This window comes from Eubalaena glacialis, chromosome 19 (genome assembly GCF_028564815.1).
Source record: "Eubalaena glacialis isolate mEubGla1 chromosome 19, mEubGla1.1.hap2.+ XY, whole genome shotgun sequence".
Lineage (NCBI taxonomy): Eukaryota > Metazoa > Chordata > Mammalia > Artiodactyla > Balaenidae > Eubalaena > Eubalaena glacialis.
Window position 1 is genome coordinate 14,757,454 of NC_083734.1, and position 21,085 is coordinate 14,778,538.

The 21,085-nt window shown below is 50.9% G+C and overlaps 1 protein-coding gene across 7 annotated transcripts in view; it reads right to left on the reverse strand.

Annotated features, from left to right (window-relative positions):
• RPH3AL (rabphilin 3A like (without C2 domains)) overlaps positions 1–21,085 on the reverse strand; it is a 145,086-nt gene that overhangs the window by 44,069 nt on the left and 79,932 nt on the right. For 6 of the 7 annotated variants that reach the window (XM_061176825.1, XM_061176824.1, XM_061176826.1 and 3 more), the window contains one exon: positions 8,644–8,730. The exons of the other annotated variant lie outside the window; for it this stretch is intronic. In XM_061176825.1, coding sequence (XP_061032808.1) covers positions 8,644–8,730 — 87 coding nt within the window. The remainder of the gene's footprint in view (positions 1–8,643; positions 8,731–21,085) is intronic. 7 annotated transcript variants of the gene reach the window in all.

A 21,085-nucleotide genomic window follows, 5' to 3' on the forward strand; every position in this document is an offset into this window, starting at 1 on the left:
ATCACCATAAAACCCGAGTCTGCGAGCCACATGGCAGAGCAGTTCTCCTGGGTTCCCTTACCCTCCTGCTCTCTGCCCGGGGGGCCCCTTCCCAATTAAGTCTCTTGCTTTGTCAGCACGTGTGTCTCCTCGGACAATTCATTTCCAAGTGTTAGACAAGAGCCCACTCTTGGGCCCTGGAAGGGGTCCCCCTTCCTGCAACAGTTATGTTTATTGTCTGTTCCTTCTCTCCTCCCCTGGTCCCTGCTAAAATGTAAACTCAAGGCAGAGATATGTGGCTGATTTGTTCATCACTATTTTCCAAGGGCCTAAGACAGTGCCCAGCACATAGTAAATACTCAATGACTATTATAGGAATGAATGAATAAATGAATGAATGCATGAATAGACAGTAGAGTTGTCAGAAGGAGTTCTGGAGGCAGACACACCTGGCTTCAACCCCTGCTCCATCAATTACTACCTGGTGTCTTTGGGCAAGTGACACGAGGACAAGAGTGAATACCTCACTGGGCTCCAGTGAGGATGAAGCGAGATACTGACTGGCCCACAGTGGGTGCTGAGTTAATGCCTGCTACTCAGAGGCAGACTGGACTCCCCAGCTAGGACACCAGGCTCAGCGGACTGTAGTGCAGCGGCGAGAAAGTCCGTTCCCCCTGGATCAGGCAGCACCTCAGAGAGGAAAGTTCTTTCTCCAGCGCATGGACACAGGCTCAGGTAGGCACCCCAAATAAGGGGCAGGGAGGGGTGGGAGACCACTCTGCCTCCCCACAGGAGGAAGGGGGGCTGCTGGGCCCCAGGACCCTCCTCCTCCTGTTGCTTCCGCCTGTGTGGGAGGCCAGGAGCCTGCGTTGATAGCCGCTCCACTTGGCAAAGCAGGGCACGTGGGCGGTGGCCAACACACTGAGGAAGTGTGACCATCCGGGTCCCCTGGGGCCACAGTGGCAGCAGCCCAGAGCGAGCCAGACACAGATGGCAGGGTGCTCAGGCAGCCGCCCGCGTGCCAGCCACCCACTCCTGAGCGCACTCCCGGGCCTCCGGAGGCGACCCTCTGGCAAAGCTGTTTGCAGCAAAAATCCAAACTGCAAGTAACAGCAGGGCCAGAAGAGAACCAGAGTGGGGAAGCAGATGGCAGCTTGCGGTGAGCACGGGCTGCCCTCCTGGGAGCCAAGTGCCACGAGGATGCTGGGCTCGGCTGGCATGGCTGCTTCCCACGGGCTCCAGCTGGGAGCGAGGGAGCCCCTGCTTCTCCCAGCCTCCTGCAGGCTTGTGCCAAGGTGGACCCTCCCCAGGGGCCCTAACTGGGCTACTGGTTACCCTCCAGCCTGGGGGGGTGCTTGAGATGATTTAAAAACCGCCATGTGAAGCCACTTTCCTACTCCACAAATTCCCCTTTCAGTCAATCAACAAGCAACAAGGAGAGAGGGGCCGGAAGCAGGAATACAGACCTAGCATCAATGGGCACTGCGGGACCCCAGCCAGGGCCATCTGTGATAAGACTACAGGGAAATCAAAAGCCCCCTGCTGGGAAAAGGTTCTAAAGTGATCTAAACAAGGAACCCGCTTTCCTCTTTCGCAAATGTCTCTTTCAATCAGCAAACCTTTCCCGAACACCTTTTATATGAAAAGCACTGCAGGAAACACAGTAAGTGTTGGTGCAGCCCAGTCTCTACTGAGTTATAATCAGGATGCGGAGTGAAACAGGGAAGGCACAGCGGACGCTGAGCGGAGAAGAATGCTCTAATTGTATTAATCAGCTTCCAATTACTTACAAATTGGCCTTCTCCCCTTTCTAGCTCATCCCCCTCAGAGAATGCCTGCATCCTCAAAGAAGCCTTCCTACTCCAAAGGTACATTTTAGAGGCTGCAGGAATGGTTTCTAGAATCCTGGGGAATCTGGATTCCAATTAACTTTCCCCCTGATTACAGTATAACTTTGAGTGAGTCACTCTTTTTTTTAAAATGAATCGGATTAAAGGCTAAACAATCAATGACGTGAATTTCTGGCTTGCAACATCATGTGTTTAGAAGTCCCTGATGAGGTCCTTCCCAAGCTCGCACTAACACACCCAAGAAAGCTCGTGAATAAAGGGCACGCAAACACCAGCACAGGAGTGATCTGACATTTCACCTACAGTCAGTCTCCCCTCTGAAGACAGGCGAGTGGGATGGATGAAACGGGTGTCACTGGCCCACCCACCCTTGCCTGCCTAGCAGGGATCAGGGTGCAGGATCGGGGCTGCCCCTGGGCAGCCTTCCTGGCGTGGCATGACTACGGGTTTCTGGTGCTGCTCAGGGGCTGTCTTCCCTCCTCTAATTCCGTCTTTATGGATGGGAGACAGACTCCCAGCAAACAACCGGCAGGAGTGGGAAGGAGCTGGCAACAGTGAACTGCATCTGGGAAGGTGTGTTTTCTTAAGTAAAGCTCAATTGTGGGAGAGTGGGGAGAGGGGGGAGAGCCAAACTAGGGGCTACAGATTTCCAAGTCCTCCCTAGTTCTGATGGCCAGAGGGCCGGGTCCCAGGAGAATCAAGGTACCTCCTCCGTGGAGCAGAATCCCAGACAAAGGAAAGGGGCTGTGAGCAGTGCTTGAGCTGCTTCTGGTAAACCCTGGGCCTGCAGCTCTCACAGCATCAGGAGGGGGATAAAGGCACATGTGGAACCACCAAGACCAAACACAGGAAACCACCAAAGTCAGACCAAAAAAAAAAAAAGGAATCAGTGACATGGAAGAAAAGTTTTAAGATTTTTCAGAATGGAGGGAAAAATGAAAAGAACTTGAAAATGACTTGGTAGAAGATGATAAACACACAAGGCAGAGAATGGAAATGCACTCTTCAAATTACAAGTGCTCCCGAGACCAGACTAGTTCAGGAACAAAGCAATAAGCAAAAACATAATTGAAAAGCTTTTCTGAATGGAAGATCCAAATATGTTTGTCCTAGACAAAAATCAGTGAAAATGACCTAGGCATATCCAGATAAAATTATTAACTTCCAAATACAGGCATAAATAATACTACCAGGTTATTTAAAAGGGAATAAAAGCATATGCCTGGCTTCAGACTTCTCCCCCACATCTCCGTTCTTGCCTTCAAAACTACTTTATGCGGAGCATCAGATCTTGTCAGGCTGCCTTCTCCTGTTCTCAGTTTTGACTTCACGGGCTACATCTGCTTGTTGCCTACACCACATCCTGGAAACTGTCTTCTGGTTCACAAGGTCCTTCCCTGGGGTTCTGCAGGTGTGCCTGATGTGCTATTTAACCAGTCCACTGAGGGATGTCTCATTCCCTTCTCTTTCTTTCTTTCTTTTTTTTTTATATTTTTTTTTGATGTGGATCATTTTTAAAGTCTTTTATTGAATTTGTTACAATATTGCTTCTGTTTTATGTTTTGGTTTTTTGGCCATGAGGCATGTGGGATTGAACCTGCACCCCCTGCATTGGAAGGCGAAGTCTTAACCACTGGACTGCCAGGGAAGTCCCTTATTCCCTTTTCTGTGTCTTTAAATCTTGAACTTATATCAGAGTTTATTAATTTGCTGACAAGGAAACCAGGAAAGTGACCAAAGAACGTGCCCATCCACAGAGGGAATAGAAATGAGGTGGGACAGGGAGCTGGGAGGCCGAACACTTATATAAGCAGCTGGTTTAATTAGGTAAAGACTGTAGTTTCGTGTGGTCACAAAAACATCATATTCATGGCAGTCAGTACAGTAGATATCAGGGGCCAGGGACTCCAAGCTGTTGGGAGTGCCAACCAGGGATCAAAAATAAAAAACAGTGAATAAGAAGCAAATGATAAGGAAACATCTGTGTCTGTTAATGACAAGGTTTACTGCTCTAAAAAATTACTGAAGTATCATTTGATTGAGTTTGTGAATTCCTTAATAACATTTTTCATTTTTAGAAATGAAAATGGTTCATTTGGTTCTTTTTCAAATTTGCTCATTCTTTTTTCAAATGTCCTATTTGTTCAGTTTGGCTTCTATTGCTTCTCTTATCTCTTTTACTTAATTTAAAAACTTATTTGGACTTTCCTGGCAGTCCAGTGGTTAGGACTCTGTGCTTCCACTGCAGGGGGCACGGGCTCGATCCCTGGTCGGGGAGCTAAGATCCCACATGCCGTGCAGTGAGGCCAAAAAAAAACCCTTATTTATATTTCTTTCACAGTTTCACTATTATCTCTAGTTCTCTGGGCACTGATTCTCCTAGTCGTTACATTTGCCTACTGTCCCTCATGGTGGTTCTTTTCACATGTGGTCGGTTAGACAACAGAAGCCAAACTCACAGAATTTTGAGTGGGAAAGATTATGATCATTGCATTATCAGTCAAGTCACTGTCTTTTTTGTATAAAGGCAACAGCTATTACCAGATAGCAAAAGACTCAGAAAATACACTGTCCACATGTCATTATTTAAGATCACATAGCCAACTAATTATAAGTCAAAAGCAATAACTCAAGGGTCTATAGGAAAAGAGGGACTATAAACACTGATGTTTATTTTTCCCTTCTAAGTATCCATTCTGAGGACATAATCTCAAATGTAGGCAAAGAGTTATGTACACAGATATATAAAGTAATTAGCAATGAGAAGGAAAAAAGGAAATAACTCAGATGTCTTAAATTAGCAGAATATCCATAGGACAGAATGTTTACAAAGAGTTATTGATTACACTGAGAACCGCTTACGATAAAATGTTAATTTTAAAACAGAGGTTCAACAATATAAAGAAAAAAGACACAGAAAAAAGATAGAAAGTAATTATGCCAAAATGTTAACAGTGATTGTCTCTGGATGGTAAGATCATGGATTTTGGGAGGGTGTATATTTCTTTATGCTTTCTATACATTGTGAATGTCAATGATCCATATTAATTTTATAATCAGAAAAGAGTAAAATGTATAAAATATTTTAAAAAAATGAAAACTTCTAAGGGTAACAACAGTCAAGAACTTAAATATCTGGGGTAATATTAAATAAGAAAGATGAAATATCATGGTACTAACTCTGACATTATAGTCTATAATTTATACTCAACACAGTAGCCAGAGTATCCTTTAAAAATTGGGGGAGGATTCAGGTCACGCCTCTCCTCTACTTCAGACCTTCGAGGGCTCCCCATTTCACTCAGAGTAAAAGCCAAAGTCCTTCCAAGGATCTACAAGGACCAACATGATCTGACCCCCTGCCACGTCTCTGACCTCCTCTCCTGAACCTGACTTTGCTCCAGTCACACTGTTCTCCTTGCTGTTCCTCAAACCTACTAAGGACACACCTGCCTCAGGGCCTTTGCACTTGCAGTGCCCTTTACTTGGAATGCTTTCTGTCCACACAGCCACATAGTGTGTTCCACACCTCAGCTCAAATGACATTTTATCAGTGAGTCCTTTCCTGACCCCTGTATAAAATAGCAGCTACCCCTATGTTCCCATCACCCCGTCCCCTTTACCAAGTACTTTTTCACCATCTGTGACATGGCAGAACTTACTTTATTGCGTATGTGGTCTCCATCTCCCATGAGAAGAGTTCTTTTGCCTGGTGCATAGAAGATGCCCAATAAATAAGCATTGAATGCCCGAACAAATAAATGCGTGAGACTGTAAGCTCCTCAAGAGCAGAGGGGCTGAAGCTGACACCACTGCATCACCGAAGTGCACAAAACAGGCAGCAATGCCAACCTGAGGGTCCCAGGGACGTGTAACCAACATTCGACTCACTCCAGAAAAAAATACTTATAATTACAGCCAAAGATGACAGCAGAGAAGAGTCAAATGGAAAAAGAAGATAAGACTGTTTGGGCACAGTAATATGAGAGTTTCCATCAGAAAAGGCAAGATCTTCCATCAGGACATGGTTTTTGCTGCACGACAGAACTCCACATTTTTATCACAGACTCAGAACCAGCTCTATGTGGCACTTAAAATGACATTTCAAATGCTCTTTCTATTTAGCTATCTCTTTGTTGCGATTAGATATTTTTTCTACGGAAAAAAAAAAGGCATTAGGAAACCAATTGCCCTGGCACTCTCCCACCCCAAAAGCAGGCAGGAAAATGCAGCGCTTGGGTATGGTATCCACAGGCACCCAGACAGACACACATACTTTCAGGGCCCGTCCACGCCTGCTAAACGTCCACAGTCTGCCTGGTCCTGCAGAGAGGGAATACAGCATCCTTGATCTTGCTCAGTTTTATCAGCCTCTAGAAATTCAAGGACAAACGGATAGCATAGTGCACAGCCTCATATTCTTTACTTTAGGAAAGATAAGAAAATTCATCCTAAGCTATTTCAGACTTTTCTGGGCATCGGAGCGCTCGGAGATTAGGACGGGCTGGTGGTAGACGCTGCCTGCGGTAGCTCAGGACTGTTAATGAACGTGAGGGTAACTCATGGTGGGGCAGGACGGGGGCAGCTGACCCCCACCCAAGCCCTCCACTAAATTATTACATTTGCTAAATTTGTCTTTCCTCTCATCCCCCTCCTTTTCCTGGACAATTCCTTCATCTCTGTCCTCCCCACAGCTCAGCCGCGTCTTGTCATCCTGCTCAGGAATCTCCTGCAAGATAGTATTTTAGGGAATTTTCCTCTCTCGTGGATGCCTGCATCTTAAAAGGGACCCCTTGAAGCCCAGAAGGACCTCAAGTTCAGAGGGCGAATTTCCAGCTGGGTAAGAGAGGCAGGCTTCTAATATTGATGGAGTGCCTATTCTAGGCTGGACATTCTGTACACTTTATCTACTGTAATGATGTTGCTGAATTTTCACAGTATCTCCATGAAATAGGTATTATCGTCTCCATTTCAGCATGAGAAATCAGGGACCTCTGGGCAAGACAGACTAGAATGTTAGTTCACGCTTGGAGGCCCTGCCTATTATCTTCCCTGTTCCAAAGACACGGCAGTGATACATGAAAAGATTCCAACAAGGAAGCTCAACTGTGCTCAGAAGTAAGATATATATCTCGATGGATCAGAAGCTCCAAATATTTACTATTTTGAGGGGCTGAAGGCACAGCCTGCTGACTCAGAACCCAGAAGCAGGTGGAGGGAGCTGGGAGATTGGTTTTCCAATGGTACAGGGACTAAAAGTCTCCCATGGGAGGTGGGGGACCAGTCCCTGAAACGGGGGCTGGTGAAAGCATTTTCCATCTGAGAGAGGAAGCTGAAAAAAGCAGAGATACCACCTCACCACCGTCCTAAGACTAAAGCTTATCTGTGAATGTGAATAGTGATAGAAGCTGGAAGAAGCACACACGTAGCCAGGGCCTGGCCAGACTGCCTATGGCTTTGACGATTGGCTCCAGGAATAATCCCATTATCGCTGTGAACACGCAGCTCATTACTAACCCAAGACAGCTGGCCCTGCGCCGGGGGACCCAGGACCTGGGTGGAGGCAACTTGAAATCACTCGGCAAGGAGAGCTGGGTGGAGGTGATGAGCAAGGAGAGGAAGAGAGAGAGACGGACTCCCACTCAAGATGAGCAGACAAACCCCAATTCCAAAACACCCGAGGAAAGCTGTCGCTGAGAGAGACAACCAACAAAGAGCCTCTAAGATTTAGCGAGCTGGAAAGCAGTACTGAAGAATTTACCCAGAAAGTGTCTCAGACAGGTAAAGAAAAAAACGAGAAAGCAGAGTTGGGAGCTATGGAGAATGGATGGAGAGGCTTGGAACTGTATCCCACAGGGTTTCCAGGAGGGGAGACTTGGAATGGCAGGGCAGCAATATTCAAGGATATCATGGCTGAGGATTTTCCCTAACTAAAGACATTTTATGGATCCTCAGATGAAAGGCGCATATTAATCACCAAGCAGATAAGTAAAAAAAATAAATCCACATCTAGAAAACCTGGGGCATCTGCCCTCTACCCGACTCCTTCTATTCCTGAGATCCCTGGCCCATGACCTCCCCCAGGAGCTGCCTGACAATGTCCTCCACTGTTTTAGCCCCACTCCTGATCCTGGTACAGTGAGGAAAGCCCTGGGTTTGGGGCTGGGAGATGTAGGTTCGAGCCCCCCATCTGTTACTGCCTCAGAGTCCTTGCTGAGCCTTGATTTCTTCCCTTCAAATGGGATCAGAAGTAGAATGATAGAAACTTAGAACAAGAAGGGACTTCGGGGGCGGCGTCATCGCAGCAGACCACGGCTGTCAGACCCACTAACTAGCTCGGTGCCCACAAGATACTTAACCTCCTGCGTCTCCATTTCCCCATCATTAAAAGGGGATAATAACAGCACCGGCCTGTGGGGTTGCATAAGGATGAAACGAATTCATTCGTGTAAAGAACTTAAGCACGGTGCCAGGCGCAGAGTAAACCTTCAACCCGGGGCAGCCATTTCTGTTATGATAATAATAACAGACGCCCATGAAATGCCACCTGCGACCTACACTCAGTGCAAGGGGCTCCCCACTGAAACCACGGACCCCAGGCAGAGCAGAACCAGGGCCCATTGCCCCCTCTGCACTGGGGAACGGGCAAGCCAGCCGGCTGTCCTCCCCACTCTCGTCCCGGGCTGCCCCTGGTAGGCCCTCCTTGGCCTTCTGAGAAGCCCCTCTCCGTGACCAACCATGAACTTCCCCGAATTCATGCACGCCCCGGCCCCGCCCAGGCCCCCCCCAGACCCCGCTGCCCCGGGTACCCTACCTCTCTCTGCTCACTGCAGATCTTACACAGCCACAGGGGCCGCTTCTGGCCGGGGGAGGCCTCGATCCCGCATTTGGTGCAGACTTTCTACAAGAGAGAGGACACGGGAACGTAAACACTCAGCCCCTTCCTCCTCAGCTGAGGGGCTGGGAAAACTATAGCCAAGGAGCCCTTTGGCACCTTCTGAGGGGATGGTTTTGCTTCAGGCCCCAAGGGGAGATAACCCAAAGGATACAGATCATCTAAAACCCGTAGCTGGCTTTGGGGCATAATAGGTGTGCCCATCCAAGGATCTCCGTGTTAGAAATTCACCCTCACAAGTACATCCTGTTGGGATCACGTCAAAAAAAATAAGCTTGCTGAGAGTCACAGCTGCATCATTTTCAATAGCAAGGAACTGGAAACAACCCAAACGCCCAATACCAGAGGCCGATCCAGGCAAACACAACTGAATATGATACGGCCTTAACACAGCAGACTGTGTCGGTCCCTGGAAATGTGGGCAGGAAATGATGTTATTCAACAAAGAAAACATTAAAAAAAAAAAAAAAAAAGAGCATGAAATAGTGAAAGGAAGGGGAAGACCAGGAACAAATAAATTAATTAATTAAAAGAAAGAAAAAAAAAGAACATGGAGCAAAGAAAACAGACATTTGTATATAACCATGCAAAAAACTCACTTGTGTGCCTGACAAGGTAAGACAATGATATGGTGAGTATTACCAGTGACCGCTTGGGCACTTCCTTCATGCCAAGGCCCTTCATTTAACGATCCCAGGACCCCTATTATATAAGAATTAGGCCCATTTTACAGGCAGTAGTTTGAGAATTGCTCAAGTTCACGCAGCAAGTAAGTAACAGACTCAGGTCTGCCTCTGGAGCTGCTGTATAATTGCCCCCGGACACGTAAGCAGCCAAAACCTAGTCTCTGCAGCGTTTCTCCTTCTACAGAGTTGCTGAAGATCATAACTTCTCGGTACATATTTTGCTTCCCCGAGATGCACAGCCACAAGCCCTGGCGGGAAAAAGCCAGATGAAAAGCACCAGGAGGCAGAGGGGCACTTGGTGGGGCTGAGGCCTCTTCTGGGCTAACCCAGGCAGAGTCTGATTCAGGGACAGCGTGTCCTCCTCAGAGAACAGTCACACCAGCTAATCAATCCATCTTTCTGCCGCTGCGTGGAAGCCGCCCGGTCCCTGCGGGGCTTGGGGCTCTCTCCTTCTCTCTCCTGTCGAGGGAAGGCTACATCTGCGGCTTGGCCTTTTCTGCAGGCTGCCAACTGAGCAAGGAGCACACCTCTCCACGGAGAGGGAAATGTCACCAACTTGGCTTTTCAGAGCGTGCTGTCACCGCCTGACTGGGCAGTGGAACCACGGGAGGTGAGGAACCAGCTCGTGGCAGAAGGGAAGCTATGACACATTCGTGGGGGGTGTGCATTTGCTTCCATCAGACCCGCAGGTACAAGAAATGTCACTTTTCTTTTCTTTCTCCAAATAAACTGTAATCTGCTCCAAGCTCCTGTCCCTCTGGGTTGGCAGGAAAGTCCATCCCAGTCTCTCTGGGCCAGGCGCTCGCGAAGGTCCCAGGCTTGGGGTCTTTGGTGGCGCAGTACGTCTGGGAAGGGTCCCCTGGGTGCTGCCGGACCTCTCACTGCTGTGCTGCTCTCCCTCTGAGCTCCCACGGTCCCTCGGACGGGGAAGGGGCCTGGCCACTTCTGTGCCAGGCTGGGGTGCCGCCTCTCTGGGGGCCAGCAGCCTGTCCCCCTGGAGCCCCAAGCCACCAGTCTGGAGACTCTCCCTTCCCCACTAGAGCTGCCTCTTGCTACCCCTTCCAATGCTCACCCCAACCCATCTACCTCTAGGACAGGGGCCCCCATAAGTCCATAAGATGGGCCTCAAGAAACGCACACGGGCCCCTCCTCCCTGGGGTAAAGAGAGGAAGGAGGCGCTGAAGCCAGTTGGCTGTTTTTCCTGCTCATTCCCATGATCCCGTATAGATGGTACACATGGGAAAATTAGTGGAGCCATCTCAGAGAGGTGAGATTTTCCTCTTGTGTTTTCTGCATGCTTGTAGGGTTCGACGACAGCTTGTCCTCCAAGCGCGCAGTGTGCCCTAACCCCCTCCCAAGGCTGCTGAATCAGACGATGCTGCCGGGAATTGGGAGAGAGGACCAGTTCCTCCCATTACGGAGCAACAGGCCCTGCCACCCCAGCAACAGAGTGTGAAGGAGGTGGGTGTCATGATGTCCATCATACGGGTGAAGAAAATGAGGCTCAGAGATGTTGAAGACTGCCCGCAGTCCCACAGTTAGGTAGCGACAATCAGGATTTGGGAAGCTCCCCTCTTCTGGACCTTAGGAGAGCTGAGCACCCACGTGGAGCACAGCCCTGTGTTGGGAGGGTGGGGCCCGGTGAGGCACCCAACGCTCAGTCCCAGGTCGGCCTGCCTGCCAGGCCAAAAGGGCATGTCTGGCTGCCTTGAAGGAGTGACATTTAAGCAGGGTTTGAAGGATGGGTGTGCACGTGCCCTCGATAAATAGCATCTGATTGATTGACTGATCATCTATGCTGTTGGGCGGCAGGGAAAGAAGCTAGGAGAGAGTGCTTGAAAGCTGTGTCCTGTCTTCTACCCAGAGAACACAGCACACGGAACCACCTGACCTGGGGGCAGGAGCTGTGTGGACCAGTCGCCTTCCAGAGGCAGGGTCAAAGGCTGTTGGGTCAGCTCCCAGTCCTGGTGGGGGAGGGATGGATGGCATGTCCCAAATGTTCTCTCCTCCCCTTGTCCTGTGGGGTTCTGGAGGGAGTTGGGGGTGACATGACAGGGCATACCCTCCCTGGCCCACGGGCAGCCCTATTTTCAGGCTACCAGCCATCACTAGTGGAACCCCCGGTCAGTCCCGGCCATCTCTTGGTCCGTCTTTACAAGCTCCAGCGTCTCCAGCTGGGGAATCCAGGCCAGCAAAAAGATAACATGCCCCAGTTCAAATAATACATAATTGCTGTTCTATTAAATCTCGACCAAGAAGAGAATAACGAGCCTTTTCCCCTTATGGGCTTGGTCTTTGTTCCAGGTTCCAATAAAGAAAATTAAGCAGGTGGTATTTTAAAAAGCCAGTGAGAGTGTGAGCCGGCCACAACATCAACTCAGTGCAAAGGGAACACTGCACAGTCGTGTCAAGGACAGCCGGGCCTGGGGGTGGCCACCAGCTTCCCTGCCAAGTGGGTTTCCATTGAGCGGAATTGCCCCGGGTGAGTGAGCGCTGGCTTCCCGGGCTTGGCTCTCTCATGCTTCCTGCAGCCTCAAACTGTGTCTGAGCGTTAAACAAACCAAGTCTAGCTTCTGGGCCTGACTCAGACGCTCCATGCATTCCTTCTGCAAATGTACATCCCATCCCAGAACATGCACGGGGAAAGGGGGTGGCTCAGGGTGTAGCCCACGGGACACAGGCTTTGGGGCAGGGGAGCGCAGAGTCTGCCATTTAGATGCAACCTTGGACTTGTTACTAACCTTCTCTGAGCTTCATTTTCTTGTCTGAAAACGGTGGTAACAGGCAGGCTCATGTCACAGTTAGGAGGGTCAAGGGAGATGACTGACGAAAGTGCTCAGCACAGTACACGGTAAGGGGCAGGCAGCAACCACAGTCCTGCGCAGCTGTCTCAGTGAAGGATGCCACACCCATCAGTCATATAAGCCAAAAACCCAGAATCATCCTTGGTCCTCACTCTCCCTCCTGCCCATCCAAATAATCCATCTCCAAGAACTCTAAATCTCACTAGAACTGTCCACTCTCCTCCAAGACCCTCCCTATCCATACTGCCATCTCCGGGGCCTGCACCATGGCCCCACCCCACTTTGGCCAGCCTCCAGTTGGTTCCCAGCATGGAAGCCAGCGTGATCTTTTCAAGATGCAAATCTAATCACGTCCTGTCTACCGTCCTTGCCAGCTTAAGAGCCTCCAGAGACTTCCTGTTGCCCTCTGGATGAAGACCACACCCTTCCACATGATGCATGATGCCTGCTCAGGGTAGACCTACCTCCTTGTGACCTCAGCTTGCACCCCTCTCCCCTACTCTACTGCCTCGTTCTCCATCTCAAGCCCCAGCCGTGTTGGCCTGACTTCAGTCCCTGGTCCTCAATCTGCTCTTCCTGCCACTGGACCTTGGCATGTGCTGCTCTCTCTGTCTGGGATGTACTTGATCACACGCTCTCCTTATTACCCTATGCATCCTTCAGACCTCAGCAAAAGCAAAAGCACCGCTTCTTCAAGGAAGCCTTCCCTGCCTTCTTACCCGGTTGGAGCTTCCCTAACAGGCTCTTGCCTCTTCTCCTCCACTGAGACTTACCCTCATTTGTGTGGCTGTGTAACTACGGTCACTTCCCCTACTAGGCTGTCAACAACCAGAGGGCAGAGGCCGCGTCTGTTTCTGTTCACCTTCCTGTTTCTGGTATCTGGCATGATGAATTTTTGTGGAATAAACGAATGAACAAATGAGAGCTACTTTTAACATTACACCTGAGAAGGCAAGATGTGGCCCCTCCTGGAATGTGCCAACCTGCTGGGGGGAAGAGACGCACAGAAACAGGAAACACTCACTGGGCAGCAGGGGGCAGGGGGTGCCCCGTCCGCACTGAGTGATGCTGATTGGTCAGGCGACGGGAGATCAGACAAGGAAGAGCCTCCTCTGGGGTGGGGTGTCAGGGGTGGTGGGACTGCTGCCCAGTGGGCCTCACTCTCAGTGGGCGGGGCATGAATCCAGGCTGGGCTGGCCACAGAGGAAATGACACTGAGGGTCCTTTGCTAAGGGTGGGGGCAGAGATGTGTGCCCCGCCCTCCACGTGACCACTCCTGCCTGCCTCCCCAGGGGGGCATCCTGCAGGCTGCCTGTGTGTTCAGACTCTTTCCAAGTTCTGTGGGGAGCCCTCCTAGCATCCTCATACCCTAGGCCACTTCGGTCACCCCAAGACTCCCTGGAACCCCGCCTCTCCATCCAACATCATCACCTTCACCTTCCCACACTGTAGGTCAGAGTCAGAGGCACGACAAGGTCTGGGAGACCACAGAGCTCGGGCACCTTACTCCCAGGCCGGCCTTCCCATCCTCACCGTGAGCCCCTGACTCATTCCACGCAGAGCCCTCACGCTCCATGGCGGAGTCCCCAAGCTGCCGCCGAGTAGAAGGGAGCAGGTGCAGTGCCCACGCGGGGGTGGGAACGAAACTGCTCGCACCCCTCCAGAGCACTTAGTACCCGGGAATCAGCCACGCCCTCTGTGACAGGCCCTGAAGGCTTCACTGCGTCATCCATCACACAGAAAGCGGTGTTCCCGACACTCAGCCCACCAAAGAAAGACGAAATTGTGCTTAAATGTTCCATACAAGGAGGCCAGAAAAATGTACGCTGTGCTGCAGAAATGAATAATGGCGATGGTTAATTTGAAAATATTTGGTGCTTCAATTCAACAAACGTTTACTCAATACTGGATGGAAGGTGCTGTTCTAGGAATGATGAAGATGAACAAGGCACGGCCCTTTGTCCTCAACGAGGGTTCCATCGAGCGGAGGACTTGATGAACGAGCAAAACTCATCTGGAAAAGGACTTGCCCAAGAGCTTCAAGACCGAAACTGGAAAAGGACTTGCCCAAGAGTTTCAAGTTTCACCGACTGAAGTTTGTCAGTGAGAACGGTCTCTCCTTAGGAACCAGGCAGCAATGATGCTCATGGAGTGGTCGCCCCCGACCCTCACCCCAGAAAAGCAGGGTAAAGAAATGGCTGTGTCCAGACAATCACAGCACAGGCACGAACAACGTGAAGAAATCTGCCCACGAGTGTGCATTTCACGCCAGCCAGTGTGTTCCCCATGCTAGAACTCGAATCTTCAGCAAGAAAAAAAATCCGATTATGTTTTGGAGAAAGGTACTCGGCAATAAAAATGACGACGTAAACAGAAAGAATGAAAACAATCACGACGGAACTGTGTATTTACTGACATGGAGCAATGTTCACAATAAATTAAGTTAAAAAAGCATGTTATAAACAGTAAGCCTAGTGTGATTCTCTACCATATAAATATGTATATGTGCCTATATCTATTTAGAAGTAGATATATGCACAGAAAAATATCTGGAAGGAGACCAGCCAAAACATAAATTGAATTGTGCTAAGTCGAAATCTATTTTAAATGGGTAAGCAGAATTCCTATTTAAAGGAAGGCTATGCTAAATGTTTTGGGAAATCACTTGCCCCGACTTCATTTTTTGACCCTATCTGGATTTTTGTGGGTCAGGATGGATTAAAGAAGCTGAAGGCATAGGCACAAACCGGAGGGAGACTGGACCTGTTGGTTGAGTGTGGCTCAAATGTAGATAGTCAGACTTGCCTCCACCCCCCTCCACCTCCGCAGGTGGTATCCACGGGTCACTGACCCCTCTGATCACAGGATCAGTCCTGTTCAACCCCAAGACATCAGCCAGGCTTGGAGGTGCATCACCAGCCCTGGAGGGCCAGGAGTGCAGGGGCTAGACACGGCCTCCTTGCTATAGACAGACTCAGTATCTGGAACCCAGGTTCTGCTGCCAAATGACTTTCAGTACGTTAGATATTGATGTACATATTAAAAATATTTATATACTTTAGATATTGATGTACATATTATAAATATTTATATACTTTCTCGAGCCCTGGTGCTACACCAGGCATCAAGGTAGGTGCTTTATGTAGAATCTCACTTAATTTTCATAACCACACTAAGAAGTGGGTATTACGGTCCCTATTTTATCAACTCAGGATCTGAGGCTTGAGGCTAAGTAACCTGACCACGAGGAGCTGGGATGTGAACCTTTTGCTCTTTGAGCTCCAGGTTTCTGCTCAGACAAGAGACTCATCCAAGCCTTCCTTCTCCACTGGCGGCTCAAGTGAAGGCAGGGCTGGCTCCCTAGGCCCCGGTCCCTCCTGCAGAACACCAGACTCGGTCAAGCCTCAAGTGGGACAGGGCACAGCCAGGGCCCTCCTCTGTTCATTAGGACACAGTCTGGGGGCCAGCAGGGCTGAGGGCATGCTGACCTGAGCCCTGACCACTGCAAATACTGAGTCACCCAAAGACGCACAGCCTTAAGAATGCCAGCCACCTGCTGCTTGGCCTGAGACAGAAGCCAGGAGGCGACCGGAGAAGAATTTCAGAAGGAAGACAAGTCTCTCTGTGCTTCCAACACTGGTGCCATGCCAGGGAAACGCCAGCCTTCCTGTGTCCCGGCTGTGGGTGGCAGGTGTACTAACCCACGCAGGGCCACTCTTCACCTCGGTCTCTGGAAGACTGCCCCGCCTTCTTTGAGTGAGCTCTCCCCAGCTCCCCACCAGATGAGCCGCTGATGCTGCATGGGGACCACCTGCAGACCCCAGCCCTGGGCAGCCCCCAGCCACCTCTCCCAGCTGAAAGGCGGCACTGCAGATTTCAGGACTAGCCTCCAAAGCACAGCCTTCCATCTCCTGCCACTCGCTACCGTCAGCTCTGCATCCTGAGCAGAGAGGAGGGTTAAAAAGGCAATGGAAGGAGTTCGAGATGAACATTCATAAGCGCATATTAAAAAGGCATGCCTAGCAGGTGGCTTTGGATCATCTCTGTGCTCGTGCCCCACTGCGTGTCTGATGGGACCTGGGGTACCTCGGGCAGGAAGAGGCTGCCAGGCTGCCGGGAGGCGGGGGGACCGCTGGCTCCCCACCCCCACCTGCCCTTGTTAAATCTTCCTGGTCCTGCTTATCCTCAGCATCACCTCTCAAAACAGAGACTCCATGCTCGGTTTTTGCCTCTTTCCCAGGCAAACGTGGGAAGCAAAGATTTGAGCTGTCTCGATGGGCCCTGGGGGCATGCAGGGTGGGTGACAGGAGGGCCAGTGGATGCACCACGGCTGCAGATGAGAGTTTGGGCTGAGGAGCGGAGACGGGTTATTCAGTCTGAAGCTGAGAGGGAGGTTTTAAAGACCAGCAAATCTAATAATGTACGATCAAAAGGGGGACCACATGAGACACGGCCCTGGGTCTCGAGGAATTCATTCATTCCTTCAGCAGGCGGCTGTGCGGGGCACGGTGGGTACTCAGCCCCTTGGGGGGAAGAGACATGCAAACACTGGGTTGCGTAGACGGAGCACTGACTCCTGGTGAGACTGAAGCGCGACAAGGCAGAAGCACTGGGTGGAAGGGAATTATGCACAAATCATGGAAGGGATGAGGGCTGAGGGGATGGCCGGGGAGCCGGTGCGTCTCAGGCGAGGGCCAACGTCGACCCCCGAGGCTGGGGTGTGCCCCTCTGAGGGCGTGCCAGACCCTCCAGGGCCAACGTCGACCCCCGAGGCTGGGGTGTGCCCCTCTGAGGGCGTGCCAGACCCTCCAGGGCCGAGGACAGGACACTTGTAGCGGGAAAAGCACACTCAACAGTATGCTCACCTTTTTCAAACATAAAATATTATTTTGAAATTTCAAATAGCATTAAAAAAGGTGGAAGGTTTCTACATTTATCTAAAGGGAGTCTAGGGTTTGAAAGGCTAAACGAAACTGCTCTGAAGTCCCAATGGGGAAGAAGGACAGGTGGGAACTCCACACTTCTCCCTCTCAACCTCTAAGGGGACCGTGGGTCTCACGGGGCCTTGTGTGGGGACAGGCGATGGCACTCACTCTCCCCAGGGGTGAATGAGGGTAGAAATCAATGGGCGTCACACATAGAAAGCAAACTTATGGTTACGGAAGGGGAAGGGGGTGGGAAGGGATAAATTAGGAGTTTGAGATTAACAGACATACACTACTATGTATAAAACAGATAAACAACAAGGACCTACTGTATAGCACAGAGAACTCTACTTAATATCTTGTAATAACCTATAACGGAAAAGAATCTGAAAAGGAATGTATCTATATATGTTATATGAATATATAATATGTGTATATATAACTGAATCACTTTGTTGTACACCTGAAATTAACACAACATTGTAAATCAACTATACTCTAAAATAAAATTAAAATTAAAAAAAAAAACCAAGGACCTACTGTATAGCACAGGGAACTATATTCGATGTCATGTAATAACCTAAATGGAAAAGAATCCGAAAAAGAATATATCTATATATATATAGCTGAATCACTTTGCTGTACACCTGAAACACTGTAAATAAACTATACTTCAATTACAAAAAAAAAAGTAATCAGTGAATGGTTCTATAAGGGGTTCTCGGGAGCAACCCTCCTAAAGTCTCCCAGGCCTGGAGTGCACCCTAGGGCTCCCCGTCCCTGGGCCAACCTGCCGAGGGGGAAGACTCTGGGGTAGATGGAGTCCAGCGCACGCGAGGGCTCCCTGACCCGCGCTGAGCTTTCCTGAAGCTCTGACCATGGCCGGCTCCTCCCCGGCTGGGTCCCGCCAGTCCTTCGGGGACGACTCCTGGAACCCTCACTAGCTACTTCCAACCCTTCCAGCGAGCGAAACCCCTCGCTCCTGGAACTGACGGGGCTTGGGCCATGGTTGAGCTCATCAAGTCCTCTGGCCTCTCAGCCGCGGGTCCACGTGGCTCCATCCAAATCTCTGGCCCAGCGGTCTCCCGGGACCACCACGTCACACGGCGGCCTGCAGCTCTCCCACCCCACTCTGGCCGGGAGGGAGTCAGGGCAGAGGAGGGCCCAGGTGGTGGAGGAAGCGGGCTCACATCCTCTTGCTCCCTGCCAGGTGGTTACTTAGAGTTACAACTCATAATAATGATAATAGTCACCGTTTACTGAGCACTTATTCCATGCCTGGCACCCAGCTCAGTGCTCAACACACGTTATCACATTTAATCTCGTTTATGTTCACAACAGCCCTGTGAGGGAGTTTTTATGATCCGAATGCCTTGGATGAGGAAGGCATCCTCATCCTCAGAGATCTTGGGTGGCTTGGCTAAGTTCATGTCACCAGGAGGTGGCAGAGCCAGGATGGGGACCCAGGTTCATAATCATAAAAAGCAAGAGCTTATATAACACATACTGTGTTGCTGGGCACGGCAGGAGTGCTTCACACAGATTAGTCACTCAGATGACGGCACTGGGGCAGACAGCCCAGGTAACTTGTCTGGGGCCACCCAAGGAGAGTAAGTGGAGGGCCGGACTGAGGTCCCACTCCCCATCTTGCCTCTCACCCAGGCCCGCTATGACCCCCACCCTAGTTGAGAAGGATGCCGATGGGGCCAGGAAACGGATGTCCTGAGAGAGAGGAAGCAGATGGGGTTCTCCAGTGGACAGTGGTGGTCTGAAGACACATGGCCGAGACAGACACTGGCCATCCCGGGACCATGAACTCAGGGAATTAAAGGCCCCAGACACAGCCAGCTCCAGCCTCCCCCAGCCAGGCCATGGTTGCATAACCAACCTCTGTTTTCCTGAAGCATTGGGCTGGGGCCTCCCACAGATAATCTCTCACCCAGAGGCGTGCCTGCCACCTGGTAGCCACCTGGCCCAGGCTCTGTTACAAGAGCACAGCCAAAGAAGAGGCTGGATCATTTTGGTTTTCTGTCCTCACAACCAGCATCCTAAAAACACCCTGCCCCTACCAGCAGCCTCCCAGCTAAGGCTACAAGTGAGCCTGGCTCCTCTGGGGCTGCCCCAAAGCCATAACTTGGAGGGAGGGCCAGGCAAGGAGCCTCTGGCCAGGTGTGCCGAGCAGATCCTAGCTCCGAAATCCTATGGCTCTAGGGTGTGCGACCAGCCTGTGGGACGGACCCCCAAAGATACTGAAGTCACAGCCCTGCTTTTGGAACGCTTGAAATCTCCATGGGAAGGCCAGGTGGGGGTCTCCGGTGGACCTTCACCATCCCTCCCCCTAGAATTCGGTGGGGGAGCAACTTTAGCTGCAGGTTGGGCCAATGACGTCAAGAGCATTCAGCAAACACTTCTTAAGGCCCTGCTGCTACCAGGCCCTGGACTAGGTGGAGAACACAGCGAGGCTCACAGGCTGAGGGCATAGAAACAAGACGACGGATGCACACATATGTGAGAGCCTTCCTCCTCGGCCCCTGCCTAACTCTCCAGCCTCACCAAGCCCACCATGCCAGCCCCAAACGCCTCACTGCCTGTTCCCAACACTCTAGGTACTCCCCCGCCTCTATGCGTTCACCCAGGCTTTGCCTCATGACTAGCGAACTCCTACGCATCCTTCAGGAACAACTCAAATGTCTCCTCCTCTGTGACTCCTTCCTTGATTTCCCCCCAGGGGAAGCCCTAGTTACTCCCTCCTGTGTGCTCCCAATATGGGTCAACATCTCTAGAGGAGTGTTAATTGCATCATATTGAAATTGTCTATCCCGTGACTTTGCCCCCTCTAGAAAAAGGACATTGTTGTTCTTGTTTAAATCCCCAAGTTTAGCAGGCGTCTGGCATGTAGTTGGCTAGGAAGGAAGGGAGGGGCTGACTGACAAGCATCATGGGCTGTGGGGTTGGGATTCTGCAGACACCTGGGGGCCGATGGTGGTTTTTAAGGAGGGGAGGGGCACAATCAGATCTGAGTTTCAGAAAAATCACCTTTGCTGAAAATACAGATTCAGTCACTCCTGGTCAATTTGTCCTCTGTATTCTCAGCAGAGGCTCTTTTTCCAGAACATTCCCAGATGCCTATGGAATTCCAATCCTAGCTGGGTACGGAAGGTGAGGAAAAGGAAGGACTCTGGTTCATTCTAGAGGCTGCCAGCTGGCCAACAGGATGGACGGTGGTCATGTTAACAGAGTGGGGACGAGCGGCCGGCAAAATATTCGGCTTTGGACACATGGATACTTGCAGTGCGAGTGGACTCCTTGGAAGAGCTGTCCCGCCGCAGGTGACACCCAGGTCCAGAGCTTGGGAGGAAGGCAGGGGACAGAGACGAGGGAGGGCCAGCACACGGCGTTGCCTGAAGCTTGGGAACGCAAGGCAAGTGAGAGGCCGTGTAGATGGGTGAACTTTCGATATTGGTCTGAGTGCATCTACTGTCAGTTTCACCACCCTTAGAACAGGTGCTTCAGGAGGGGCCGAGGCTTGGCCTGATCCTGAGGTCACTCTGGAACCTGCACTGGTGCTTGGCACACTGTAGGTGCTCAATAAATGTTTGTTTAGGCTGAAGGAGATATGAGCATTTGGGCTCTGATGGAGCTGGTGGAGGGGGAGGGCATAAGGAGGGGGAGGGGCCTCCGTGGGGGTGGGGCCAGGACCTGGGGGGGCAGGAGGGGCCCCAGCGCAGAACCAGAGGGGCGGGGCTGGATGCAGACAGTCGGCCAGACAACAAATTCAAGCTGCTGGGCCAAAGAGAACAGGGTGGGGAGTGGGGAGGGCTTGGGGAGACTAGAGAAGGCCAATCCAGGGTCCACAGGAAGCCAAGTTAGCACAGATTCCCCCCACCAGCCCAGTGTGGACATTCAGCCCCTCGGCAGCCTCACCTGTCCCAGGGTCAGCACCGTC